This window comes from Triturus cristatus, chromosome 2_1 (assembly GCF_964204655.1).
Source record: "Triturus cristatus chromosome 2_1, aTriCri1.1, whole genome shotgun sequence".
Taxonomy (NCBI): domain Eukaryota; kingdom Metazoa; phylum Chordata; class Amphibia; order Caudata; family Salamandridae; genus Triturus; species Triturus cristatus.
Window position 1 is genome coordinate 793,944,970 of NC_140581.1, and position 24,349 is coordinate 793,969,318.

The 24,349-nt window shown below is 42.6% G+C and overlaps 1 protein-coding gene across 12 annotated transcripts in view; it reads left to right on the forward strand.

Annotated features, from left to right (window-relative positions):
• SEMA4D (semaphorin 4D) overlaps nucleotides 1-24,349 on the forward strand; it is a 756,105-nt gene that overhangs the window by 416,516 nt on the left and 315,240 nt on the right. For all 12 annotated transcript variants that reach the window (XM_085632738.1, XM_085632752.1, XM_085632744.1 and 9 more), the window contains one exon: nucleotides 6,682-6,795. In XM_085632738.1, coding sequence (XP_085488864.1) covers nucleotides 6,682-6,795 — 114 coding nt within the window. The remainder of the gene's footprint in view (nucleotides 1-6,681; nucleotides 6,796-24,349) is intronic.

Below are 24,349 nucleotides of genomic sequence, written 5' to 3' on the forward strand. Positions count from 1 at the left end.
CACAGTTCTACATGGTTCTGACAGTCTATTTTTATCTGTTAAGATGTCTCCTCTTGTACTAGGGAAGGGGCTTATGTAGGCAGTGTCTGATTCTGTCTTTTACGATGGTGTCTTGCACCATCCTCCTTACTTATTCATGGATTTTCATCCATCGCACACTGTTCCTATAGTTTCACAGTTTTTTGTTGTTGGTGTCTCTGCGTAGTGCAGTGGAAAAGTTTCTCCGAAGAAAACAGGCATCAGCGCGCCGGGAGGGACTTGTATGACCTAGCTGACGTCATGTATGTGGGCTACGTCAGGGCGAGGTCGTGTGGCGCCGTCCCCTGGCACGCAAAGGTGCTGCTGCAAAGTTTTTTCCGGATCCAGTCTGATGCCTGGGGATATTCTAAGTTAAGGAGTCTACGGCTCGACAACGTCTCTACCAGATACATAGTTACTGAAGGTAAGTAACTCGTACGTTTATGCATTTCCTCTAGTTGTTGGAAAAGAGAGGGATAAAAGCTTGTATGTACACTAATCAAGCCCCTTATTGTATCTTGAAAACATTCTTCCCTCTCAACTAGAGTTCAACAGACTATCAGATTATTTTGGGAATTGGAAGGATAGCAACAAATTGAAAGTCTGCACTGAGACAAAGGTTTTGGTTATGAAAGGTTGCAGCGATTTATGGCTAGATGATTACTGGCCGTCAGAAATGGTTAAAAACTCCCACCCACTCAGCAACAGTCAGGAGTCATGATTGATTGATTGATTCTCAACTGACTGTATCAGCCCAATTTGCATCAGTATTCTCCTGCTCATATCTTTTGAAAATTCTACATATGGTTTTTCATTTATCAATAGACTGCAAATAAACAGCAGCTCGAGCCCTGATAGGATCTCTAAATTTATCCTGCACCTTCATTGTATTTGAGGTTATCAGCATGCCTTTTGTAAAACCTTCACATTGTCCAGGATACAGCAGCATGGCTTAGTTTGTTTTGGTTGTCCCTATAGTGCCCATGTCAAACCTACTTCAACAAGCATTGGCATAGCCAATAGGTCTCGCTTTTGGGACCTTACAAGTATTAAGTTATGCAGCGCAATATCCTTAGTGCAATAACATCAACTATTGCATAGCTAAAAATGTATAAGGTCCCAAATGCGAGACCTATTGGCTATGCCAATGCTGGTTTATTTACAGCAGCATGTGTTCGTTCCAGCGAGAGGTATTGACGGCTCACACTAAAGTTCTGATGTGAAAGTGAAACTTGGAGGTAATGATGCACCCACTGACGCCTTGGGAATGAGCGATCCCAGCTCCAGCCTATCCGTGCAGATATTAAAAAGACCATCAGCCATCTTGTGTCCTATGAGAAGCCAAGTAATTACTTCAACGGAGATTGGAGTAATCCCTTATGAAGCCATTCAGTAACAGTCGGCACGGGACTGTAATTATATTTTGAAGAAGCTGACAGGCATTTACATTCAAACACAGTGCCATTCTCACGCAAGCGGCGTCGCGGGAGGTGTCCGTCATTAGTAAGCCGTGCCACATTTGCGCGCCAAAACAGCTTACCCGGCATCAAAGCCCACAGCCCCATTGAGGGGAAGAACCTGCAATGAAGGTTAATTTCTCAATTTGTGAAATGTTATACACGAAGAATTGAAACAGAGAGGGTACAAGGCTAGAAGAAGGACTCCTGGTTAAGGAATTAAACGACGCATTGTAAAAATGTAATTTCTTTATCGCCTTGCGGCACAGAAGGGAATTCATTATGAATTCAAAGAGGGGGAGGGAAAAAGGATAAAACACGATTGAATGGTGGGTAGAAGGAACGAGCGCAGGTTAAAAAAAACGTTGCTACAACCAAAAGGCATTCGCTCATCTCATCTGCAATAGGACGCAGCGCTGTTGGAAGGAGATGTTTCAGGTCATGAGATAGGTCCGAAGCAATGACCAACAAGTTACAAAGTGGGGTATCAAATAGAGAAGCTGACTTGTCAAGGAGCAGCTGGGACACACGTAGGCGGTTGCCATGGCAGCAGGCAGAAACCTACCATACAAGGAAAAGGTTTCTATTGACCAGTGCAGAATTAAACAGGCAACTACAGTGAAAAACAAGATTTAAATCTAAAAGAAAGACAAGACATCAAGTCGATGTCAAACTTTGGGTGACACTACTGCCGAAAGATACATTATGTGGTAACAAAAAGCTATTCAAACCGACTAAGCGCTCCCCTCTTGTTAGCGTGTAGCAGTGGATAATACCCACGTCTCCTCTCGGCTGCTCACAAGCGTACTAGCTTGATGACTTATGCGATTTTAAAAGGACATGTGATTGAAAGAATAACTTTATTGGTAACTCCTTGCTCATGCAAAACTACGTCTGCTACTGAAAACCACAATGCGGCGCTCTGCGGGCGGGGGAGCGCATTCCAGGCGGGTGAGCGGACCCTTTGAAGTAGGTACACGCGCCAGTGGGCTGAAGCGCTTCCCAAAAGTGGATTGCATGGTGGCACGATGCACGTAATTGTGTGCATGCTCGCCATGCAATCCGCTTTTGGGAACACTTTTGGGAGCCCCTTACTAGAGTCTCGCATAGTGATTGCTATCGCAATAGCTAGGCGAGACCTAAAAACGACACTGGCTTCCGATAAGAAGGCATATGATATACAGTTTAAGGTATGCTGCATTGTTCTGAAAAAATTTAATCTCAATTCCCTGGTTTTATCCACACTCATTTGACAAGATATATCCCCTCTAGTTCGTTGAGGTCCTCTTGCTGAACTCTTTTTATTAGCAGATTTAAAAGTCAATAGCTAAGAGGTCAATCCTTTCAGTAGCAGCAGCTAAACTATGGAGCTCTTACCTTTATCCTAAAGCTGCTGGCATCTGTAGGAAATCTGGCTTTTTTTTATGGTCAGTTTTTTTTTTGGGGGGCTTTTTGTTCGTTCTTCTTTTTTGGACCCTATTTTTGCTGGACTTGTGAATTTTCCCCTTGCTAAACAGGAATAAAGTGCCCATGCTCCCCACTTTAAACATGATTATGACTGTTTATTCCCTGACTGACATATTTAACTTGTGTTGACAAACCCTTACAAATACTCTAAAAATTAATTATTATGGTTCATAAAGCAGTTTTTATTAGCACATCTGAAGGCTGTGATATCCACTGGTGTAAATTTCGCCTGGTATCAAGTAGTCTTCTGATTTGTTTCTCTACCAAGTACATCAATGTATTGTCTGCTTTAGTGGCCAACTTGCAATTTCTCCACGGAAGAGGCATGATCACATTGAACATTTCCCTTTTGAAGTGAATTGAATGTGACATGAAACTAGGTGATGGCTGTTATGTTAACAAATATGTGAATTTGCTCTATTCTGGGCACTCAAGTGGAGACAAGTGCTTAGGGAGATCCTAAGAATGGTATATTTTCCATTGACAAAGTGTTTCTGCTAAGAGAAGGGCTAATCCTATGTGTACCTCACCGTTCTTGAGTGCCTCATGAATTAGCTGATTGATAAATAGGTGCGCAAGTGTTTCTGAAAGCTTGCTTGTTCTCTTATCAGTTACATAGGGCATCTTGTTGAGTAGTGCAGTTAGGTAGCCATCCTTGAGTAGGGTGGATCTCTTGTCTGATTTTCAATAGATCACTGCCATGGCAAAATTATTGGAGTTGATTGAACATTGTATGTATATGAACACAAAGGCTTTTCTAAAAATGAAAAAGCAGATGCGTGCAGCATGAGCTAGCAGTCTTTGGACACGTTGTGGCTGCACATTTGTTACTGGATTACATTTAGACTCCAACGCGTTACAGCCATCTCAATATTAGCAGCTATTTGAAGCATTTTTGGAGGAAGCTTTGGCGACCATTTGTGCCTATTATCTGCCTTGAATACTCTCATGGGACTAGGGTGTCTCCTTACACTTCCCTGAGAAAGACCACGTTTAATGACACACTGAACATTTGTGGTAAAGTCAACGCTTTTAGTCGGTACCACCCTAAGGGGGCTAGATAAAATATTAGCCTCATGAAATCTATCCAGACCTAATGAGAGTACGCTTTTGAGCGGGTTGGACTAGAAAATGCAAATGGATCATCATGTTACCTTTTCACCCACACATTATTTGCACACGGAGCCCCTTGTTTTGATGAAGTTTTGTCTATGTAGTAAATTGAACCCCTGCCAAATAAAAATAACTGTAAAAAGAAACCTGTTCATATTTGTGTGCTTCAAGTATACTTGCATCAATGAATGTGTTCAGATGGGAACTGTTTTGAAGAAGACTACCTGAAAGCATACAAGTTATGTTTTGACTAATTCGGACAAAACCATACTTTTGGCTATATACTAAAAATGTCAGTCTTGGAACATGTAAAGTGCTTGTTGCATATCACCAACTGCTGCCAGTCTACTCTTTGAGCTTTGTTCTTCCTTCTTGCATGTTATGTGGAAATGATAGGAACTCTTCTAGTTTCACTGCATAGTTTGCAGAAATCAATATTTTTGTTGATTCAAGAAGCTTACAGCTTTGGGATTCCAGTTGGTCCTGTAAGTACTAGATTTAAAAAAATCGTATAATGTTGACCTCTTGGAAAAGCGTAACAATTTTTTAAAATCTTTAATATATAAAATATTGCATTTTCTTTTTAAATAGTGTTATTTTTCAGGTGGTGATTACTTTAATCTTGTGGTGAGTAGCTGTGCTCTCAGGTTAGTCACGCAGGCAATGCTGCTTGGAGACATCTGTGTTTACTGCTCACCATACTGTTAGAAATGAGTAGTCGAATGAGCAGTCATAAAGGCTTCACCTACAATTAAAGAGCATGTTGTGGTGTGGGTGGCTGCTCTGTGGCATAGTGAATGGACAGTCTTGCATGATCCAAATCGTAATCGGGATACAAGTTCTTAGAATTGCTGCACACAGAGAAACTAAAGAAAGTGAAAAAAGGCTAAAAGAAAGCAGGTTACTGGGATCCCCAATCTAAATAGTCATTTTTACTAAAAATGTGTTAATCATTTTAAACACAAAACGTCTAGAATAGTTCAGCATTTGAAATGATTTACCGATCATTTGCAAGTATTCAAAAGTATTTGTTTTTGCATCAAACCACCTACAGCAAAGGGGGGGTGGGGGATCATTAGCTGCTAACTTGGTAGTGTGCATCCCAATTTTGTTGTCCAGTGGGAAGGGAGACTCAAAGTTTACAAATCTTGCCAAAGATGGCTTTCAGTTTTGGCATCGGTTAGCTGATGGCTACCTAAGTGACGTGTTAGAGTGGATAACACGTTGACATAGATTGTCGGACCTTTCAGACCTGTATATTTTAGGGCCGTGCTGCTCTTGGCTCAGAGTTTTCTTCTCTGACAGTGGGTAATGTGGTGCTGTAGAGGTCAGTTCTACTCCTGGGTGGGGTACAAATTGTTCCTCTTTCATAGGTAATTTGGTCAAATTAACAAATGAGCTTCCTGAATGCATTCTGAACGCATTCTGGTGGGAGGAGAGCCGACTGGTGTCAAAACTCTGAGTGCCCTCTGTGCCCTGCATTCCCCCTGATGTAAGGGCTTTGGCCTACAATAAAGCTTTTGGTTGATCCAACATGACTGGATCTCTTGATAGTCTGGCTGACTTCACTTTCCAACTATTAGAAATTATTTGGTCACAATGTGATGGAGAGGCAATCTGCCTTAACTGCAGTGGACCTATCCTATGAGTGCATAGTAAATCTCCTTTATTTTTACACATTTGTGCAGATTGATTTTAATCTTTGAAATGGTGTAGGTTTTGGTTAGTGTTTAGTCTGTGATAGTAGTTAGTAGTTGTCATTTTAGTCAACAATTTGCATGCCAGATTTGAATATGCTTGACCTTCGATGTTGCTGTATACGAATTGTCACCGGGCATATTTTGATATCCACATCTTATTCCTCGCTGGACAAACACCTTTATTCGTTTTTTAAAAGGTGGTGTAATCCTTGGTTGTTATGACAGTACGAGCAATTCTCAACTTTACTTGTTGACATGACCCTTGCTACAGTGTTCCAAATTGGATAAGGTGATTACTTGCATTAACCAGCTTTGAAATGTTGAAGTCTTGCAACTGTCTTCTCAACATACAGATTCAGCATCTGGTATAGTGGATTGGAAACTACATACAAAGCCGTACCTGCATGTGCCACTTGTCTGTATCATCTTAAAGTTAAGCCTTCCATGTAACTGTTGCAGCTGCATTTTTCCTTTTATTTGAAATTCACGTTTCATTATGTAAATGGCTTAATGTCTTCTTTAAAATAGTAAAGTATTCAGCTTTTGGTAGACCTCATGCAAATTTGGTAAACACAACGATTTTCAAATGTCTGCAGCCCTGTGTTGGTAATTAGTACTGTATAGCACACAGTCTGCCACTTGTATGGAATCGCAGCTCCTTCCAGTACTCCAGGGTGTAACTTTGCCAATATCCATCTTCTCATTAGACTATGTTATCAGGTGTTAACGTGTTGGTTCAAAATTGACCAAATTAAATGAATCTAATAGGTATTTTAAGCAGCTTGATAAGAGGATGACATTGTATCCAAATAAATATTTGTCAACCTGGGTTTCGAAAGATCCTTACACACCAATACGCCCATGTCTGCCGTCACTTCAACCTCTATTGCTTTTTTGCTCAGTGGCTCATTTTTGCTTTCTCACAGATGGTGATCTCTATTCTGGGACGTCCTTCACATTTTTAGGAAGTGAGCCTATCATTCTGAGACATTCCCACCAGGGTCAACTGAGAACGGAATATGCAGTACCGTGGCTTAATGGTAAGTACCTGGGCTGGTCCTAGAATAATTTAAAAAAATGCATGTGATTTAACATCAAATTGTTGGGTTTGTTTCCTTTGAGATACACATAACATCTGCATATCACATGCGTGACAGGGTATGTATCCCTTTCACTGAGTAAATGTGTCCCCTGTGGCAAGGGAAAGGGAACATATTTTAGAGTTTCTAGTTTAATGATCACGATAACAGGCATACACCCACTTGCGTGACATTGTTCCCTCTATTCTTTTATCCCTCCTACATCTTCTGGGACATGCTTTTTCCATTATTTTGTTAGTTTCTAACCTATTGAGGACTCTCTTGTACAAAGGCACTAGTTCTCCTTTCTATATTTGATGTAATCTATTTTCATTTTGAAAATGGCCTCCTTATAATATTGACTTAAAATTAAGAGGTGAGCTTTTACGTCTAGGCATGCTCTCTTTGAACCACTTTATAACCCTTAAAAAGAGTTACTGATAGTACAACTTTTTGGAGAAGAAAAGGATTTTTTGCTAAAGGCTGTGTTCCCAAAAATACATCTAACTTTGAAAGCAGGCGTCCGTGATCACCCCACACAGTGCTGCTGCATCTGCTTCTTTATCTCAGTCCCTTTGATGGATAACGCACAGTGGTTAACATTTTTGCTTTTTGTTTGTTTGTACCCATTGAGTAGATTCTTCCAGTATCATATTTTTGTGGAGTAAGACAAGCTAGAGTGTGCAGTGTTGCTTCTGGTATGTCTGGTTGCCATCAGTACCCATAGCTCTCATGAACGACACTACTAAGGGTCCTATTTCATTTAAGTAACACTGTCATGGTTCAACAGAAATTCGAGGGGGTGTGCGCATCCTCTATAGAAAGGAGTGTACAACTTGGTCACAGGTTCAAATTTCAACAAGGCAGCTCCAACCTAGCATGCTTCCAATCTCGATAAAATGACTACTGTTAATTCTGGCAATGGTGACGTGCTATTTGCAGCAACATAAAATGAAAACGTTTGGGGAACCTAGTGGTAGATAGAAACAAACTTGCTAGCAAGGCATGAAACTGCCCAATGGGGATATGAGAGTTGTCTGTACAGTGAGACCTAATTCATCTGAGTGGTGTCCAATAAAAGTTTGTAATGAAAATACTATTCAATATCTTCACATGACAAGCAAAACTACAACAAGATACCATGACCTGTTAAGAAATCCTTTTCAACACAACCAACAACAATTCTTCTGAAAGTTCTCTGGTGGACACGCGAGGTCTATCCGCTTACTTTCTAGAGGAACACAAGGCCAAGTTTCCGTCCCAACCCCTGATACTCCCTTAAAGCAACCAAGTCAGCCGTAAAGGAGACCCACTATCCGTATTTTGCATATCCCCCACTATCCCTCCTATATCCCCTATCCCTCCCTCCCACCAGGGCTGGAACAGAGCGTTACCTACCCCTCTATCCCTCTATCCCTCCTATCCCCCCTACCCCCTATCCCTCCCTCTCACTCAGGTACCAAAGTTGGCAGCAGTCCTCCACACACCCATAGGAGGTATGCTACCTATGCCCAGCATGGTGAAATGACTAAGACACTGCTTGCTAAAGGCATACGCTCTGTACTCAGGGAAATTGAGTGTAATTAACTCACCCTCTCCTCTGGAATGAAAGGGTGATTTCTGAAGAGTTTCCAAAACGCAGACCTTCAGTACTGGCCTCTTTAAACATAAAGTAAATGTAAAAAGTGAAGAAAAAAAGGAGAAAGCACCCATGTAGGACCTTTTTACAGTTTGCTCCTGGTTTGGCTTTGACCAAGAGAAATGATTTCATGTTTTTCATTTTTTCTTCTGGTGACAAGTCTTGCTGCAATGACAAGGGCTTTAAGGTACCAATGAGGTCATGCTTGGGGGGGGAAAAAGGCTCACTTGAACCTAAACAACTAAATGAAACCCAAATTTCCACAAATACGACAATTTCGGAAAAGTATGAAATTCAAGAGACTGTCCATCCCATTATATTGGTGAATCACTAGACATGCTAAACACTCTTTGGAAGAAAGTATCGCCTATCATTGTAGGAGTTTTACTATAACTATATAGCATAGGCCATAAAGAGGCAAGAAGAGGTTTCCCACTCGTAGAGCAGTTCTTGCATTAGGAATGGACAGTTTCCCAAAGCATGGTTTCTTCATCTCCACACCACCAGCTACGGCAGACTGATGTGTTAGGAAAAAGAGTATATCAGAATGCAATGCTTCAGCTTCTTTTTGAGTTGAACCACATTTTTCCCACATGGACTAGGCAAATTTGGTTGACATCCAAGAGCAGGATTTTCTGTCTATTTCAGGAGAGCCCTTGCTTCCGCAACAGAATGACGAGTTTTACACCTACCCTAGATATCTGATCTTGAAGGTGCGGTAGCCAGACCGCTATGTATGGCCACTTGAATATGTATGAAAATAATCATTCAGGTGTCTAGGAACCACGCAACCAGGTTCTAATACAGGAGAGAATCAATGTGGTTATCTTCAGTTACATAAGAGGGATGTAATCCTCCTCCAGTACACATTAACCTGAAAAAACCGATCTCATGGTTGATTTGTGTACAAGTTATTTTACGATGACTGAGGCTTACAGTGGCACTTTGTGTTTATCACATTGAAGATGAGGTGTGCAATTTTACTTTTGCTTAAACAGAAAGGCAACTTATTATGGTAACAATCCGTCATCCTTAAGCTTTTAGGTAAGCACTAAAAATAATCCTAACTACATATCCGCTTTTCAGGGGCACAGTTTGACCAAATGGCCCATAATTGGAGGAGAAACGAAGGAATATCATTGCAGAACTAAGATAATACCATGTTTGCAATACCAGGTGGCAAAATTAGGTGTCTCACATTGGATCACTTAATCTATTGCCTTCTCAATGGCTATTGTAACCGTTTTCGAAAATCCCACGCCAGCTGTTCTATCTTTTGACTTCTATGGACCCCCCACTGAATCATTACTGGAATCTGGCGACCCCCTCTCCCAAAGAGTCATTATTGGAAGTCAGAGCCCCAGCCTAATCAGTTTCTATGATTTGAACCTCCAAACACTACACAAAAATAGAAAAACGAGTTTACACGAAACAAATGCTTAAATATTGAAATATTTTGTTTAATTCAAAATTATACAGAAAAGGTTTTCACATTTTCAATTGTGCTTCCCTGTTTGTATAGTCTCTTGTATAGTTTTAATTTTTTTAATTTTAATATTTAATTTTGAAAAATAGTAGCAGACCCTCAGGGTTCCTCTAACCACATATTGAGAACCACTGCCCAATTTACTTTCATTTTTATTCCCTCATAATATACACTATCCCTGTTGGGAAATGCCAAGGAAAGGCCCTAGAATGGAGTCTCAAAGGATAAAAAACCTTAAGACGCACAGGCTATTTCCAGTGTCCGTTGTGAAGATCAATATTTATAACATGGCTGCTAAGCAGCCACAATACTAGAATATCTTCCATTCTGGAGAAAAAAAAAAGCCAACACTACACTTTAATTTAGGTGGGGAGAGAAGGGTGAAGTGTTTTTATAGAGGTCAAGCCATAGCTGACACAGTAAGGAAACCAGTTCTCGTTTCCGTTGTGTGTGGTTAGCAGAAACGGATGCTGCCAGTCTTCATAGAATTCAGAGCATTTCTGCTGCTGGTTTATGTAGAAAATAAGCACGAGTGTGCACTAAATAGTTTCTCCTTTTTGCAACAATGGTTTACTGTAAATCTTAAGGAATTAAGTTTTAAACTCCAAGTTGTAATTAGAAACCCAGCTTTTAGTTTGGTTTATTTCAATGGTTTCGATTTCACTGTTATGTTTAGACCATGAAAACGAAGATGTATGATAGTCCTACTATTCAAATGTATGCATTCTGTGCATACCAAGGTGTCGTCTTTATCCAGATCTGTTTGTATAGCAGTTGCTGCAGGTGTTTTTCCATCCACGTCTGTAGCAATGTAACCACTTCCAGGAGCTGTTGGTGTGTGCCAGCCATCGGTTCCACTGACTGGATTGCCCGCTACTACCGTTTCCAGTGCAATGTTACATCTCGCAAAATGCGTGGTTTTTTGCATTCTCGACATTGTAGCAAAGATTTGCAATATTTTCATAAAGTCCTTACAGCCTTTGTACTATTAATTCGTCCTTGGGATCACTTAAACGCCGCCGAAGACTAACATTAATTGGTGTTAATATTGCCATTCACGTTTGAACTCATGCTAGAATGCAATGTGCTTTAGAGGAGTAGCTACGCGCTTTATAAAACGTGTATTCATAAAAATGCTCTGCTGCAGTCTGTATTGATATGCCCAGGATGTGAAATGGGCAAACATGTTCCTTTTGGCAGCATACTCCTGAAAATGTTAACTGGGCTAAAAAAAACAAATTACGTTGCTCTTTTCACCCTTCAACCATGTGGTCTTAGGTGTTCTACTTGGGTTTTCAGTCAACTGCCTATAAATCTCCAAGAGCGACATGCCAGCTTGGCAGTCAACAGCCTTCTAATCTAATTGTAACCATGATGAGCAAGATGTTTTTGTAGGTTTCTTGTTATATACCACACCAAAATCCCCCCAGCTCCTGACAATTACAGCTTTGGGCATCCTGCCTCTTATCCCTTTCCCAACTTCACTGAGACTGTATTGAATGTAGAATTCAAATGATCTGCTTTTCAGGGATCAGGGCACTTGACACGATTTTAGTGTGTAGCTAGGACTTGGAGGGTGAATTATAGAGGGGGTATAAGTACCAAGTGAGTTTCTGTTCTCTCTTTGACCCTTGTGGTGGCCCTCAAATCACAGAAATTTTTGTTCATGCCTTCCCTACTTCTGACTGTGATCCATTTTAAAACGGACCACATTGTATTGTATTGGAATTTCTACAGCTATTTCCTACTCTCCTCTCTGAAGGCCCAAATTACTTTCTGGGTTGTGAAGTACATTTGGTTCCTAGACTACCTCAGACTGCATTATAGTTGGTTGTAGTTAGACCTATAGGAGAACAGTTGGGTGAAGTGCGTAATGTTTGAAGGCATAATAGAAGCATTATGCTTCGAAACGTCACTGCACCAAAACATGCTAAATTGAGGTGAGATTTAAAACCGACATTGTGCATTGAAAATACTTAATGTCCATGGGGCGGCATCTGTCGGATACAAACCGTTTTTGAGAAGTGTCAATGGGTCCACAAGGCTTATACAGTTTGAATCTTTCCAGTAAGTGGAATCCATTTGGTATCGATAAAGGGACTTACCCTTTACATGGACTATACAAACCACCTACAAAGAACCATGTTAAGAGCTGGGAGCCACTATACCCATCCTATTGGAGGCACTACCAAGCTTCCGTAGATGCCCTGTCAAGAGTCCACTAAGGAGTAAATGGGCTAACCTCTATAGAGATCAATTGCAGTATGCTCTATTCCAACTTCTTTGTATTGAACATGATCTAGTGCTCCATATTTTTAGGGAAGAGCCTAGTCTTTATTGCTTGTCTTAAAGGTGATTGCTGAGTTTCCATATTTGATTGAGTAGGGCATTTCATATCTTGCAAGTCTGTACAGAGAAGGAACTCTGTCCTGTACATGTTCCTTTGAAGTGGGAGTGATTAGCATCGGTGCCATTCCTAACATGCGATTCATCTTTCTGAGTAAGGACTATGTTTGGTTTGTAGGCCGCTGCTATGAATTTTCCCAGTGGGTGAAGCGGAGAGCTTTGAAAGATTCTTCTAATAACTGACAGCAAACAGCAGGCGTGACTTTGCCGCATCTGCCAGCAGAATTCTGGATTAGTTTAAGTTTGTAGATTAGGCATTTCATGATCCCTGTGCAGAGCCCATTGTTGTATTGACCTGGTCACTAGCGTGGAAAACCAAAGTAAGGACAAATATTTTATTGTATTTCTATAGTGTTGAAGGCATTTGGTTACATTGTCAACCTGATTTTTGAGTGAAATTGTTGAGTCCGTCGTCACTCCCAAAACCTTTATTTCCACCAAGGTGGGTGAGCAGAATCAGGAGGTGTGAACAGAAGCTACATGGTGATTATTGAACCTAGGGGCACATCTACCCATTGCTAGCATGGTACAGAGCAGAAACGACAGATTCACTGTGTGTTCTGCCTATGAGGTATGGCTTGTTCTGGGATTACACCATGCCCAAAACTCATACTACTTCTGATGGATACCTCTAGCCACAGATTCCTCGCCTTCAGAATGTCCCCAGGAGGCAAACTTGACCAGGAAGATTTTAACAGCATTGCTCTGGCATGCATGTGGGTGGCATCTTGCAGCTCCGCACCAACTTGATTCCATCACAGAAGTGATGAATGGAGCCACATATAATCGTTCTCACTGTCGTACGTCCCCTTTCTGTGCCTCCCTACATGGCTCCAGAGCACGCTCCCAAATATTTCCTTTTCTCAGAGGTTTTTTTTTTGGTTCAAAATACATTTTTTCCAGTGTCTAAAAGCTATGTAACCCTCCTAAAACTACAGGGTTTAAGCACTGTAAGGACTATCGCTAGCAGATGTCTGACAGATCTCCACATGGTCTGCCTATAGCGTTTGGGTTCGACGCAAGACTCCATGTCATACAAGGAGTGTGCCCTTATGAACCCTTAGGTGATTCAGGAATGCAAAGCTGTATATCGTGGAACACTAGAAGAAGCCTCTAATCTCACTCAAACACAAGGGCACAGGCGCTTTCCCGCTCACAAGGATGACCCAGTGACAGGTTGTTGTCGAGGTGCAAGTCTTCCAGTAAGTGGGAGCCTAAGCAGAAATGCAAAAAGACCAAGTGGGCTTTATCCCAGATCAGCCACTCTCAACCTGAGAAGTCATGAGGACAGCAGAGTGTCTTGTGGTCCCATTCTCGGTTTCCTACTGAAGAGCCAATTTTGCAACTCATCCCGATGCACCCCCGTTTGAGACGTTGCAACAGATTGAAGCCTTCAGAGAGGTCATGTTAAGAATTTTCTGCACTCTTCTGGCTCAATCTCTGGCCATGCTGATGCCCCAGTTCATTCTGATTCAAACAGAACTATTCCTCTACCTTTGACTCACACTTCTGCACTCCACTTTCTTTTCAGTTCAGACTCTGACCAGAGCCAACCAGCTTTTGGAGGTGACAATGGTGAGGAGGGGAGAATTTCCCCCAACATTGAGGCTGACCATGTATATCTGCCTTTACAAGACACTAGTAGGCTGGACACGTCCCCAGTTACTGGGTTGTGTTCTCCCACTGATCCACAGACAGAAGTTAGTGCCTCTTTTGCCATGGTGATGAGACATGCCGCATTGTTCTTACAACCTGGACAAACTTTAGTGGAACATTTACTCCCATTTAATGTGGCCCTGACTGATCACCTTATTGGCACCTGGTGTAAGCCCTGTTTCTGCCCTTAGGTTAACGGGCGGTTTCCAAATGCCACAGGTCGGCGTTGTGACAACCCTACACCAGAGTTTAGTGGTTAAAATTTCCACCAGCCGAGTGAACAATTCTATTTCCACTAGGACTCCTGACAAAGTTGAAACGCCTTGAGACCATTTGGAAGCAGATTTTTTTTCTTCAGTCTACCTCGCCCCTCCGGTCAGCTGCTTGCTTGAAAGTTACACCCATGCTTTATGGGATATGGTAGGTGAGATCTTTCCAGCAGTCCTTGAGGAATTGTAGGCCAATTTGGCTTAAACCATTCAGAATGGGCTGGACCCCCCAAAGTATATTACCCTCAATGCGGTGGACACTAACTGCTTGTGGGTGTAGCTGGCACTAGTGTGGTGCTTCGGTAGCACACTTGGATGCAAACTACAGACTTCTCTGGAGACTTGCAAACATCTTCTGTGAGCATACCATTTGGGGCCTTGCTGTTTGGCGAGCGAGCCGATTCAGCTTTGAAGCGCTTTAAAGAAAGCCAGGTCACAGCGTTTTGCATAGGCCTTTCTACTGCTACCAGACAGTATCCTCACTAGTTTCACATCTTTTGAGGCTGCTCAGAGGATTGGCATATGGCCCACACCAAAGCCTGCCATTCTAGCAACAAGTATCACTGCACTTTTGGGAGTGGGGATTAAGCCGGTCATCAAGGTCCGCAGTCCTCTGTCTCTGCCCTTACTGTATTCACCTCCAGGCTGCTTTAATTTGCCTGTAGCAGCATGCTATCCTCCTGTGAGAGGGAGAATCAGATACCTCTTCCAGGAGTGGCAAAATATAACCTCTGCCGCATCCCCTCCCACATCTGAGTATCTCTGAGTTGCACTTGGCCATGTTCAAAGAAGTGCAGGCTGTTTTGGCGGAAGAGTTCAGGGCAGGTAAAAGGGGCTGGCTGTTATGCTTGCTATTTCCTTGTGTTGCCGAAGATGGATATAGACTTTCATCCCGTTTTTGATCTCTGGACTATGAATGCCTTGCAGAAAGAATTCTAGATGCTCACGTTGGTCCAGGTTCTGTCTGCCCTAGATTCTGGTGACTAGATAGTGGCCTTAGACTTGCAGGATGCGTACTGCAGATACCAGTCCTGCTGTTCCACAGACACTACTTTTGGTTCAAGGTGATCAAGAACCATTTTCAGTTTGCTGTACTCCAAATCAATCTCAACAGTGCAATAAAAGTGTTCACAAAAGTAATGGCATTGGTCGCAGCACACTTTTGGGCATCCGGGATATCAGTTTTCCTTAGCTCAATGTCTGGGTGTTCAAGGCAGTCTGTCCTCAATCTGTTGTAAACCAGATAACAGTGAACCTCCTAGCATATTTGGGGTTCAGTATTTACATGCCGAACCGGACTACTTCGCTGAGGTTCCCCTTACTTGAAACCATCCTGGATACAGATACAGTGCAGTTTCGGGTCTACCCTCCACCACAAATCTAGGGCATTTGGACTATTATCCAGATGTTTGAGCATTGGTACTGGGTATGAGTGAGAATGGCTATCTTGGCATCCTGTCTCCTGCTCGTCAAATATGCCAGTCTGCCTATGTGGGCTCTGCAGTGAAATGGGAAGTTTCAGTGTGCCCAGCACCAGAGGAATCTATCGGATTCTATCTAGGGTTTGAAGGACACTGCAAATGGTTCTTCATTTGCAATTGGACCAGCGGCAGTTCCCTTTCCTTGCCCCATTCAGATCTGGCTGGTGACAGATGCGTCACTGCTAGGGTAAGAAGGTTATCTGGGAAAGGTGGCAATCTGAGAACTGTGGTTTCTAGCTGAGACACGTCTCCATCAACTTGCTGGAGTTGCAAGCCATTCACCTTTAGTTGAAGGTTTTTCTACCTTCCATTATAGGGAGGCTAGTTCAGGTACTCACGGACAATACCACTATCTTTTACTGTAACAAGTGGGGTGGGGTCCTGAATCTTTTGCCAAGAAATGCTGAGCCTCTGGAGCTGTGTGAAGCAATAGGGTGTTCCCTGGTTGTGAACCAACTGGTCAGATCTTTGAACACTAGTGCAGATGCGCTCGACCGGTGGCACCTGGCAGATCATGAATGGACGTTACACTCTTAGATGGCAGAGAACCCTGGTTAGTTCTTTTGGCCACAGCAGAGAATGTGCAGTGTTTAAAACTTTTGTGCACTGAATTTCCGCGAAGGCTGTCTCTCGGAGAGACATTCTGGCTAGAGTGCAACATAGGACTGATCCTGCGAAAGCGGGCCAGGGCGAATATTTCACAATCAACAAATCTTCAAAAATGGGCTCATGTGTATACACCTATTTTACCTGGCCAACTTGTCCTGCTGGGTGGTCAAGTTTTATATTCACTTTGATCTTGATTAGTCACTGCCTAACTAATTCTTCACAGATCAATAATCTTCCTTTGGTCAATGGACCATTAGTCGAGTAGTTGATGGTGATATTAACGATTGAACAAATTTAATTATAACTCTTAATAAAATAATCAGACTCCGGGTAAGATTCAATTAATTTTATCTAATAACTCAATCAAAATGAACGCTCATTTGTACAGATTCACAGTGCAAACTCCAAGTTTCATGGGAGAGAAACTCCTTTATTAAATACATTCAATTCACACTCATTCAACGATTCAATGCAATAGGAGTGGATAGATTAAGAGACCAAAGACGTAATAAATCATACATTTGCAAAAGATATGCAAATTTAAGACCGAAATATATTTTTACAATGGTGAAACGGGAAACCCAACCCTCTGGCCTAAGGACTGGAGGAGGAGGTCACCTGATTAAGAGTCAGGAGACAAAGACTATAGGACAGACTCAGGACAGGGAAATACTTACTACACTTCTTTAGAACCAGACGCTCCGTAACGCATCCCTCTTTCACTCTCTCCCTCCTCGATATTCTTCCGCAATCTTCAATCTAATCAGGTTGTGTTTTAGAAATGCATCTCCCAGTCTGTTATCTTCTTTCCTGCAGCACCTCTCTCCTCTCTCTCTCTGCATTGATCGATCGCTCTCATGATGCACACAGTACTTAAACTTTTGTCCCACTAGTTGTACTCTTTAATTCTGCATGTCCCACCCTCAAGTTGCAAATATCCGTGGATCATGGACTGTGATTGGGCAGGGGAGTTATCACCTTATGCTGTTAAATTCGATTTTCTAATGAACCCCTTTGTTTAATAAACCCTTCCCATTTAACTTATTTCTTTATCCCACATCCTTTCCCACCCATTCAAAGTAACAAATTGAGCACAAATTTTGTATAATTCCACAGTTGAAAGGAGTTCCCATAGCCTCTGTCCTTGGCTCTTGGCAGCCTGTCAACGGTCCGGTCAGCGTGCCACACCATCACTCAAGTGTGCAGACTCCGCTTGTTTACATTTTCCGCCACCATCTTTTTCTTTGGCTTAGCACATTAGGCCCAAACATACACTATTATAAAGGAGACCTAAACCGAGATGTTAATTTCTCAAAATATGTGATTTTCACTGTTCACCACACACTTCTACTCTATCCCATGTTAAATTATTTTTCTTTAAGCAAAAGCATTAGCAGCAACGTCTTTTAAATTTCAGGCAAGCATATGCCAGGCACGCACTGCCTCAAGACCTAAGGTTAGTAATTCTTTTGCATGCGTGAGTTTCCCCTCTCAAACGAGTTAATCACATGGTTATTTACATAGGTTCTGGTTTGCACGTGCGCAGAAGCATTATTCTGTTGAAAGCGAGATTTTATCGCGCTGCAAATTATTCTTTAAGTGTGCATAAAGTTCTCTTTCCCATATGTGAATGTTGTGCGCATGTTATTTTTCAATTCTTTTCTATATCTAGAGATTAGTACTGGTTAATGAGAAATTGATCTGAGCAAGTTCCGTTTTCTTGAATCCTTGCGCCATCAGGACTAATGTTCTAAAGAAGATCAAAGATTACTGGGCCCAAGACATCCTAGTGACTCCAGATTAAGTAAGAGTGTGTTACTTGGTACTTCTGGACTTGAGCGTCTGTTGTCCAATCACGCTACTGCTTTGTGAGGACCTCCTGTCTGAGCAAAAGGGCAGAACCCTGAGCTTAAACCATGTGCAGTGATTGTGCCGCCGCAGTTAATTGCATTCTATCTTCCTCCAGAAGTTGTGGATTTTATCCGGGCTGCCGGGTATCCTTTTACCAAGTTTGTAAACACCTGGTGCAGGGATACGTTTATAGCCTGGTGTGGCACCTGCAATACTGATGCATTGCGGGTCAAACTGTTAGATGTTCTATTTGTTCTACCTCTGGCTCAGCAAAGACTTGTATTGGGCACCGTAAAAATTCTCCTGTTAGCCCTTTTAGCCTTTTAACCTTTACCAAACATACCGTCACTGCTGAAATAGTCTGTTGTGATGAGATATTTGGAAGGTTTGACTCATTTATTTCTTCCAAAACCTATTGTGACACCACAGTGGAATCTAGTTTGATTCTCACTTTCCTCATGGCTATGCCATTCAACCCATACACAGCTATCCATTTGATCTCCTGACTTTAGGACTTTGGGCCAGATTACGAGTTGGGCAGACAGGGTTACTCCACCACAAATGTGAAAAAAATCCCATCTGTCAAATTACTATTCCATTATAGCCTGTGGAACTTGTAATACAGAAGAAGGGATACGTTTGTGATGGAGCATCCCATCGGCCAAACTCTTAATCGGGCCCTTTGTTTCTCTATGTTGACCTTCGCTCGGCGCACAACCAAACTCCAAGTGCTCTCAGTGCAGTCCCCTTATACTACTTTATTTCTGGTACTGCAGACCAAGGCGACCTTTTAACTAAAGTTGTTACAGCTTTTTACGTTAGGCAATCCATCACTCTTCAAACTTTCTTTGCCCTGCCTCACCCCTCGAGCAATTAGACCGCATCAGCTGGATCACAAGTGCTTTGAGTTTCTACATTGTTCACACCAAAGATGGATGATCAGTTCTTTGTAGGGTTCTCGGAGGCAAAGAAAGTCAAGGCAGAAAAGGACTTTGTCAAGGTGGATAGTCCTCTGCAAGATCTACTATGCACTGACCAAGAAACAGCCCCCAAAGGGTCAAGGCTGCTACCACTGCGCTGGCACGCGGACTAGCTGCACTTGACATCTGACAGGCTGCGGTGTGTCGGTAGACCAGTTCAGAAGTTACTACTGCCTTGGCAGCTTAGTTCGTTGGGAAGGGCATTTCAGTTTTTTACCTGCAGGACTTTTTGAGCTGAGCCATTGTACAGACCTGCTCACCTTGTGAGGTACTGCTTTGGTATGTAGTCTAAAGGTGAGGAATTTTATGCTCAACGTATCTATCAGAATAACAAGTTATTTACCTTTTGATAATCTTTCTGGGTGATACTCAAACTAACAGATTTCTCACTGCCCAACCACCTCTCCGTTCTGTGGACAGGTCTCCTTTCTATTCTCAAAAGGACACAATTTAGAAATCTGCACACTAGTATCAATAGATTGTTGATGGGCTCCACATCCGAGGGTGCAGAGAGTCAAGAAAGTAACTGACACCAGCATGCAGTGGTGGCGTTTACATGTGGCTCTGTTCATCACTTCCGGGGCAGAAGAAAGTTAGTGCAGAGCCATATGACTCCACTACTGGAACACCAGAGCAGTATGGTTAAAATCTTCTGGGTTCAGTCTGGCACCCAGGGGTTTTCTAGAGGTAAAATCTGTGGTTGGGTAAAATATCCACCAGAAAGAGGGTTGTCAAACATAAGTAGCTTGTTCATTTAGTCTTTACAGTAGTAGATGGCCCAGTGTGCCAAAGGCTGCTGTGGTCCAGTGGGAGTGCAGCATCTCTTTAGTAGTAAACACTGTTACTTTGTTTATCCCAGATTGCAGTTAACACTGATTCCAGACAGGAATTCCTCTTTGCTAGACAGAAGTATGCTTTGCATGAGCAAATCTGAGGTCTGAGTGAATAGTTCTGTTCCAGTTAGCATACCCAGAAATAGTCCATTTAATGAAGGGCTGTAGTATCCTGGGTCCACATAGTTGGGTCCTTGCTTTTCGATGTTTGCCTTCATGGTAGGATGTCTTTAATTCACTTGGGAATTCTACTGTTCAAAGGAATTCTATAATGACCTTTATTGCTAATATGGCCACAGAGGACTAGGGAGGCTGGTTTGGAGCATTTTTTAGATGGGGGAAATGGATAAATGGTTGATCTAGCCATAATTGTTTTGAAGTCTTTTGTTTGCATGTAAGGCATTTGAGATGTGATCCATGTAGTGAGTTTGTTTTATTGCTTTTTTTAATGCACATGTAGTGGAGTCTGTTTTTTGGTGATAACCAAAGCAATCAGTTGTACATTCGCTGCCATGCCAGAAGGCTGGTTGGCTCGATTTGGATGAACAAAAGTAAGTCTTCAAAGTGTGGTAAATGCAGAACCAGGTACAGGAAATCCAGATAATCAAAACAAAATACATGTGTGGTGAGCTAGAAATGAATATTGCACAACAGCTTAGGCACTTTTCACTGTCTCTGATCCTGGTCAGAAGCGAGAGGCTGTTTTTAAACTGTTACTTTGTTGCTGTGAATGCTTTCATACTACTTTAAAAAAATAATAATAATTCATTGACTGCACTGTATTGATCGCTGGGGGCATTTTGAGCTGTGTAAAATGCTCAGGGGGAACCTCCACTTCTGCCTACCTTAGGTCAGCGCTCTAGTTCTTTTTTGGAAGCTGACGCGCACTTTCGCGTTTTCGACCTCAAATTGAGCCAATGACGCGGCCGCGCAGCGGGCGCGCCAAAGGCTAACCCGTCTGCGCCCGGACTGTCCAATCCCTCTCAGACGACCATTGTTATAACAGGGAGCAGCTCCTCAGGTTTAAAGGGGAGATGAGGAATACGTGTGCGCATACTATGTCTTTGGAAGAGGGGAATATTTCCTGCCCTTTTTGTAATTTTAAATTTAGGCTTTCTCATACTACTCTCCCCTTGGCAACTGAAGATGGCAAAGATAAATCTATATCAATGTTACTTCTTAATTGTCGGTCCCTTCCTAAACACTCCAGTGAAATTCATTTACTTTTTAGAAGAGAGGAGCCCAGACGACCTCTTTTTGATAGAAACCTGGACCAGCAAGGATTCTGACGCTGATGTGGTCAGGCTCTTCCCTCTAACTACACCATTCTTAGACAAGATCGAGCCAGTGGCCGTGGTGGGGGGATTGCAGTTATATATAAAAATATTTTTAGATGTAGATCTACCATGAGTCCTTTATCTGACTGCGAGAGCCTTTCCTTTGGTATAAGCTTTTCATCTACTTGCACTTTCTCAGGAATTCTTATATACCGTCCTCCAGGAGAATTTGGCAATTTTTGCAACGATTTCCCAGATATAGCCACCAATGGGGTGAGCATTTCATCCAATTTTTCGATCCTGGGTGATTTGAACATACATTTTGATGATCCCGATTCCTCTCCTTCGCAGGACCTTATTGAAGCCTTGGAAACGTTTCAATTCAAACAAATTGTGACCGGCCCGACCCACAAATTAGGCCATCTGCTTGACCCTTTATTTACAAACCTCACAAATATTATTGTTGCTGAGGCCATTGCGGTACCTTGATCTGACCACTTTTTATTATCATTTATCTGGACTCCAAGATTTGTTACAACCATTTGTTAGGACTAAAAAGTTCGGCCGCACATGGTCTAAACTTTCTGTTGAAAGCTGGGCAACCAATCTTATAAACTCTACCCCTTTACCTCACGCAAATCCTACGACGGTTAATGCCAGTTTTAACAGCTGGAGTCCTCTTTGGACTCTGCTCTCCCCAAGAAAGAATTATGCCAGAGTCGGGCTCAATAAGAAAGCGTGGTACTCCCACAAACCTGGACAGCTTAAACAATCTTGCAAACAATTTGAAAGGAAATGGAGGAAGGATTTTACAGAGATCAGCAAGAGCAATTATAGAGAAGCACTTAAGCTTTATAAAAATTAAATAAAAGCCGCTCAAGCTTGCTACTACCATGGAAAAATTGCTTCTGCATCAAATTCCCCTAGGGAAATTTTTAAAATTATGAAGTCCCTGCTCTCCCCTCCTAGTCCTCCTACTGAATCTGATGATGCTCAAAAGCGTTATGAAATAGCACATTTTTTCTCCACAAAAGTCTACAACATCTATTCTACGTTCCAGCAAACTAACCTGGATACAAATATTCCATCGCCTACACAACAATGCTGGAGGACTTTGCTCCGCTGACCCTACTGGCCCTGCAGAAACTTTTGAGGGAGCTTAAATCAGGATCTCCGGCAGACCCTGCCCCTCTGTCCATTCTTAATCTGGTCTCAGAGATAGTCTCTCCAGTTATTCTGGACGTAATAAATTCCTCCCTTGTAACGGGGCAGGTTCCGCTTCTCTGGAAACAAGCAAGAGTCAAAGCTCTTCTGAAATAGTCCAATTTAGATCCTGAGGATTGGGCCAATTACCGCGCCATCTCCTTGCTGCCGGGAATTAGTAAACTTGTGGAAAAATATGCTAATTCCATACTGGCAGCTTTTTTGGAAGAAAATAACTGCCTCCATCCCACCCAGACAGGCTTCAGGCACCACCAGGACACGTAGACCGCCCTTCTCGCCATGGTCGAAGAGTCTAGAAAAATCTTGGACAATGGAGGCTGCTCTGAGATCATTTATTAGATCACTGCGCAGCCTTTGATACGGTAAATCATCAAATTATGATCCAAATACTCGGGGTGGGAGTAGCAGGGACTGCCCTTAAATGGTTGCAGTCCTTCCTTTCAGACAGATCATTTGCAGTCTTTGAAGAGGATATTCTTTCGAAGCAGATTCCTCTGCAGTTTGGGGTCCCCCAGGGGTCCTCTGAGTCCCACCATGTTTAACATCTACATGAGGTCCCTTGCGGAGGTGGTACTCCTCTGGGGGATCCATACTGCGCGTACGCTGGCGACACCCAGTTGGTGGTGTCCCTTTGTCAGCAAGACAAAGCGGAACCGGGTTTAACTTCCTGCCTTGAGAAGGTCTCGGAGTGGATGGATCTGTCCATTCTTAAATTGAGCGGTGCCAAGACAGAAATTATGATACTGGGCCATGTGTCCCCCATGAATTTAGATCCTATGTGGACCAGCTGTCTTGGCCCCCCTCCTGTACCAAAGAAACAAATTAAGAGTTTGGGCGTATGGTTTGACTGCAACCTCAACTTTACAGTACAAGCACGTAAAGTTGCTGCTAACTGTTATGGTCTTCTTAGATTGATAAGGAAGATTCTTCCTACTCTTCTGTTTGAAGCCAGGCGTATGCTGGTCCAAGCTCTTATCTTATCGCGGCTGGACTACGCGAACGCAGTTTACCTGGGTGCGCCACAAGGAACTACTTGGATCTTACAGACTGTCCAGAACTGTGCGGCCTGACTCTTAATGAATGTCCCGAAACGTAGTTCTGCTAAGTTATCTTAGTCGATTGCATTGGCTTCCTGTTCAGGAAAGAATCGGGTTTAAGGCAATGTGTATTATCCATAAGTCTAATGCTGGTAATGGCCGTCCTATGATTCAGTCCATGGTGCAATTATATCGCACCAATAGAACTCTCAGGTCTAACAATAAACAACTTCTTGCAGTCCCTAGGATTAAACGGTTACGGACGGGAGGTCGACGGTTCCCATACAACGCTGCCAAGTTCTGGAACCAGCTTCCAGACTATATTCGTCTTGAACAGGACTATCTTAGGTTCAGGAAGCAGTTGAAGACCTTTCTCTTTCCGTGAGCAGTGGTGAATGATAAGGTGTCACAGAAAGCGCTGGGATGCCCTTGGGTAGCCATGCGCTATACAAGTGTGTATTCATTCATTAAGACATTTGGGCCTCTTTCAGAGAATATTTGGGAGAAGCACTGATGCAAGCTATGGTACGGCTTATACTTTCTGAAATAAAACTGGGCATTTGTTGAACATAATAAACATTGGACTGGTGCAAGACTGATTCTGAGCACCCCTCAGGATATGCTGGCTTATTGTACTGCTAGTTTAGTGCACCATCTGTACCCCTACCCCTACGGGGTAACAAATGGATGTGCAACTTCAGAACATATTAACCCAGACTCCACAAGGAAATCATGGTAACCGAGCTAGAACCCTATGCTTAATTACT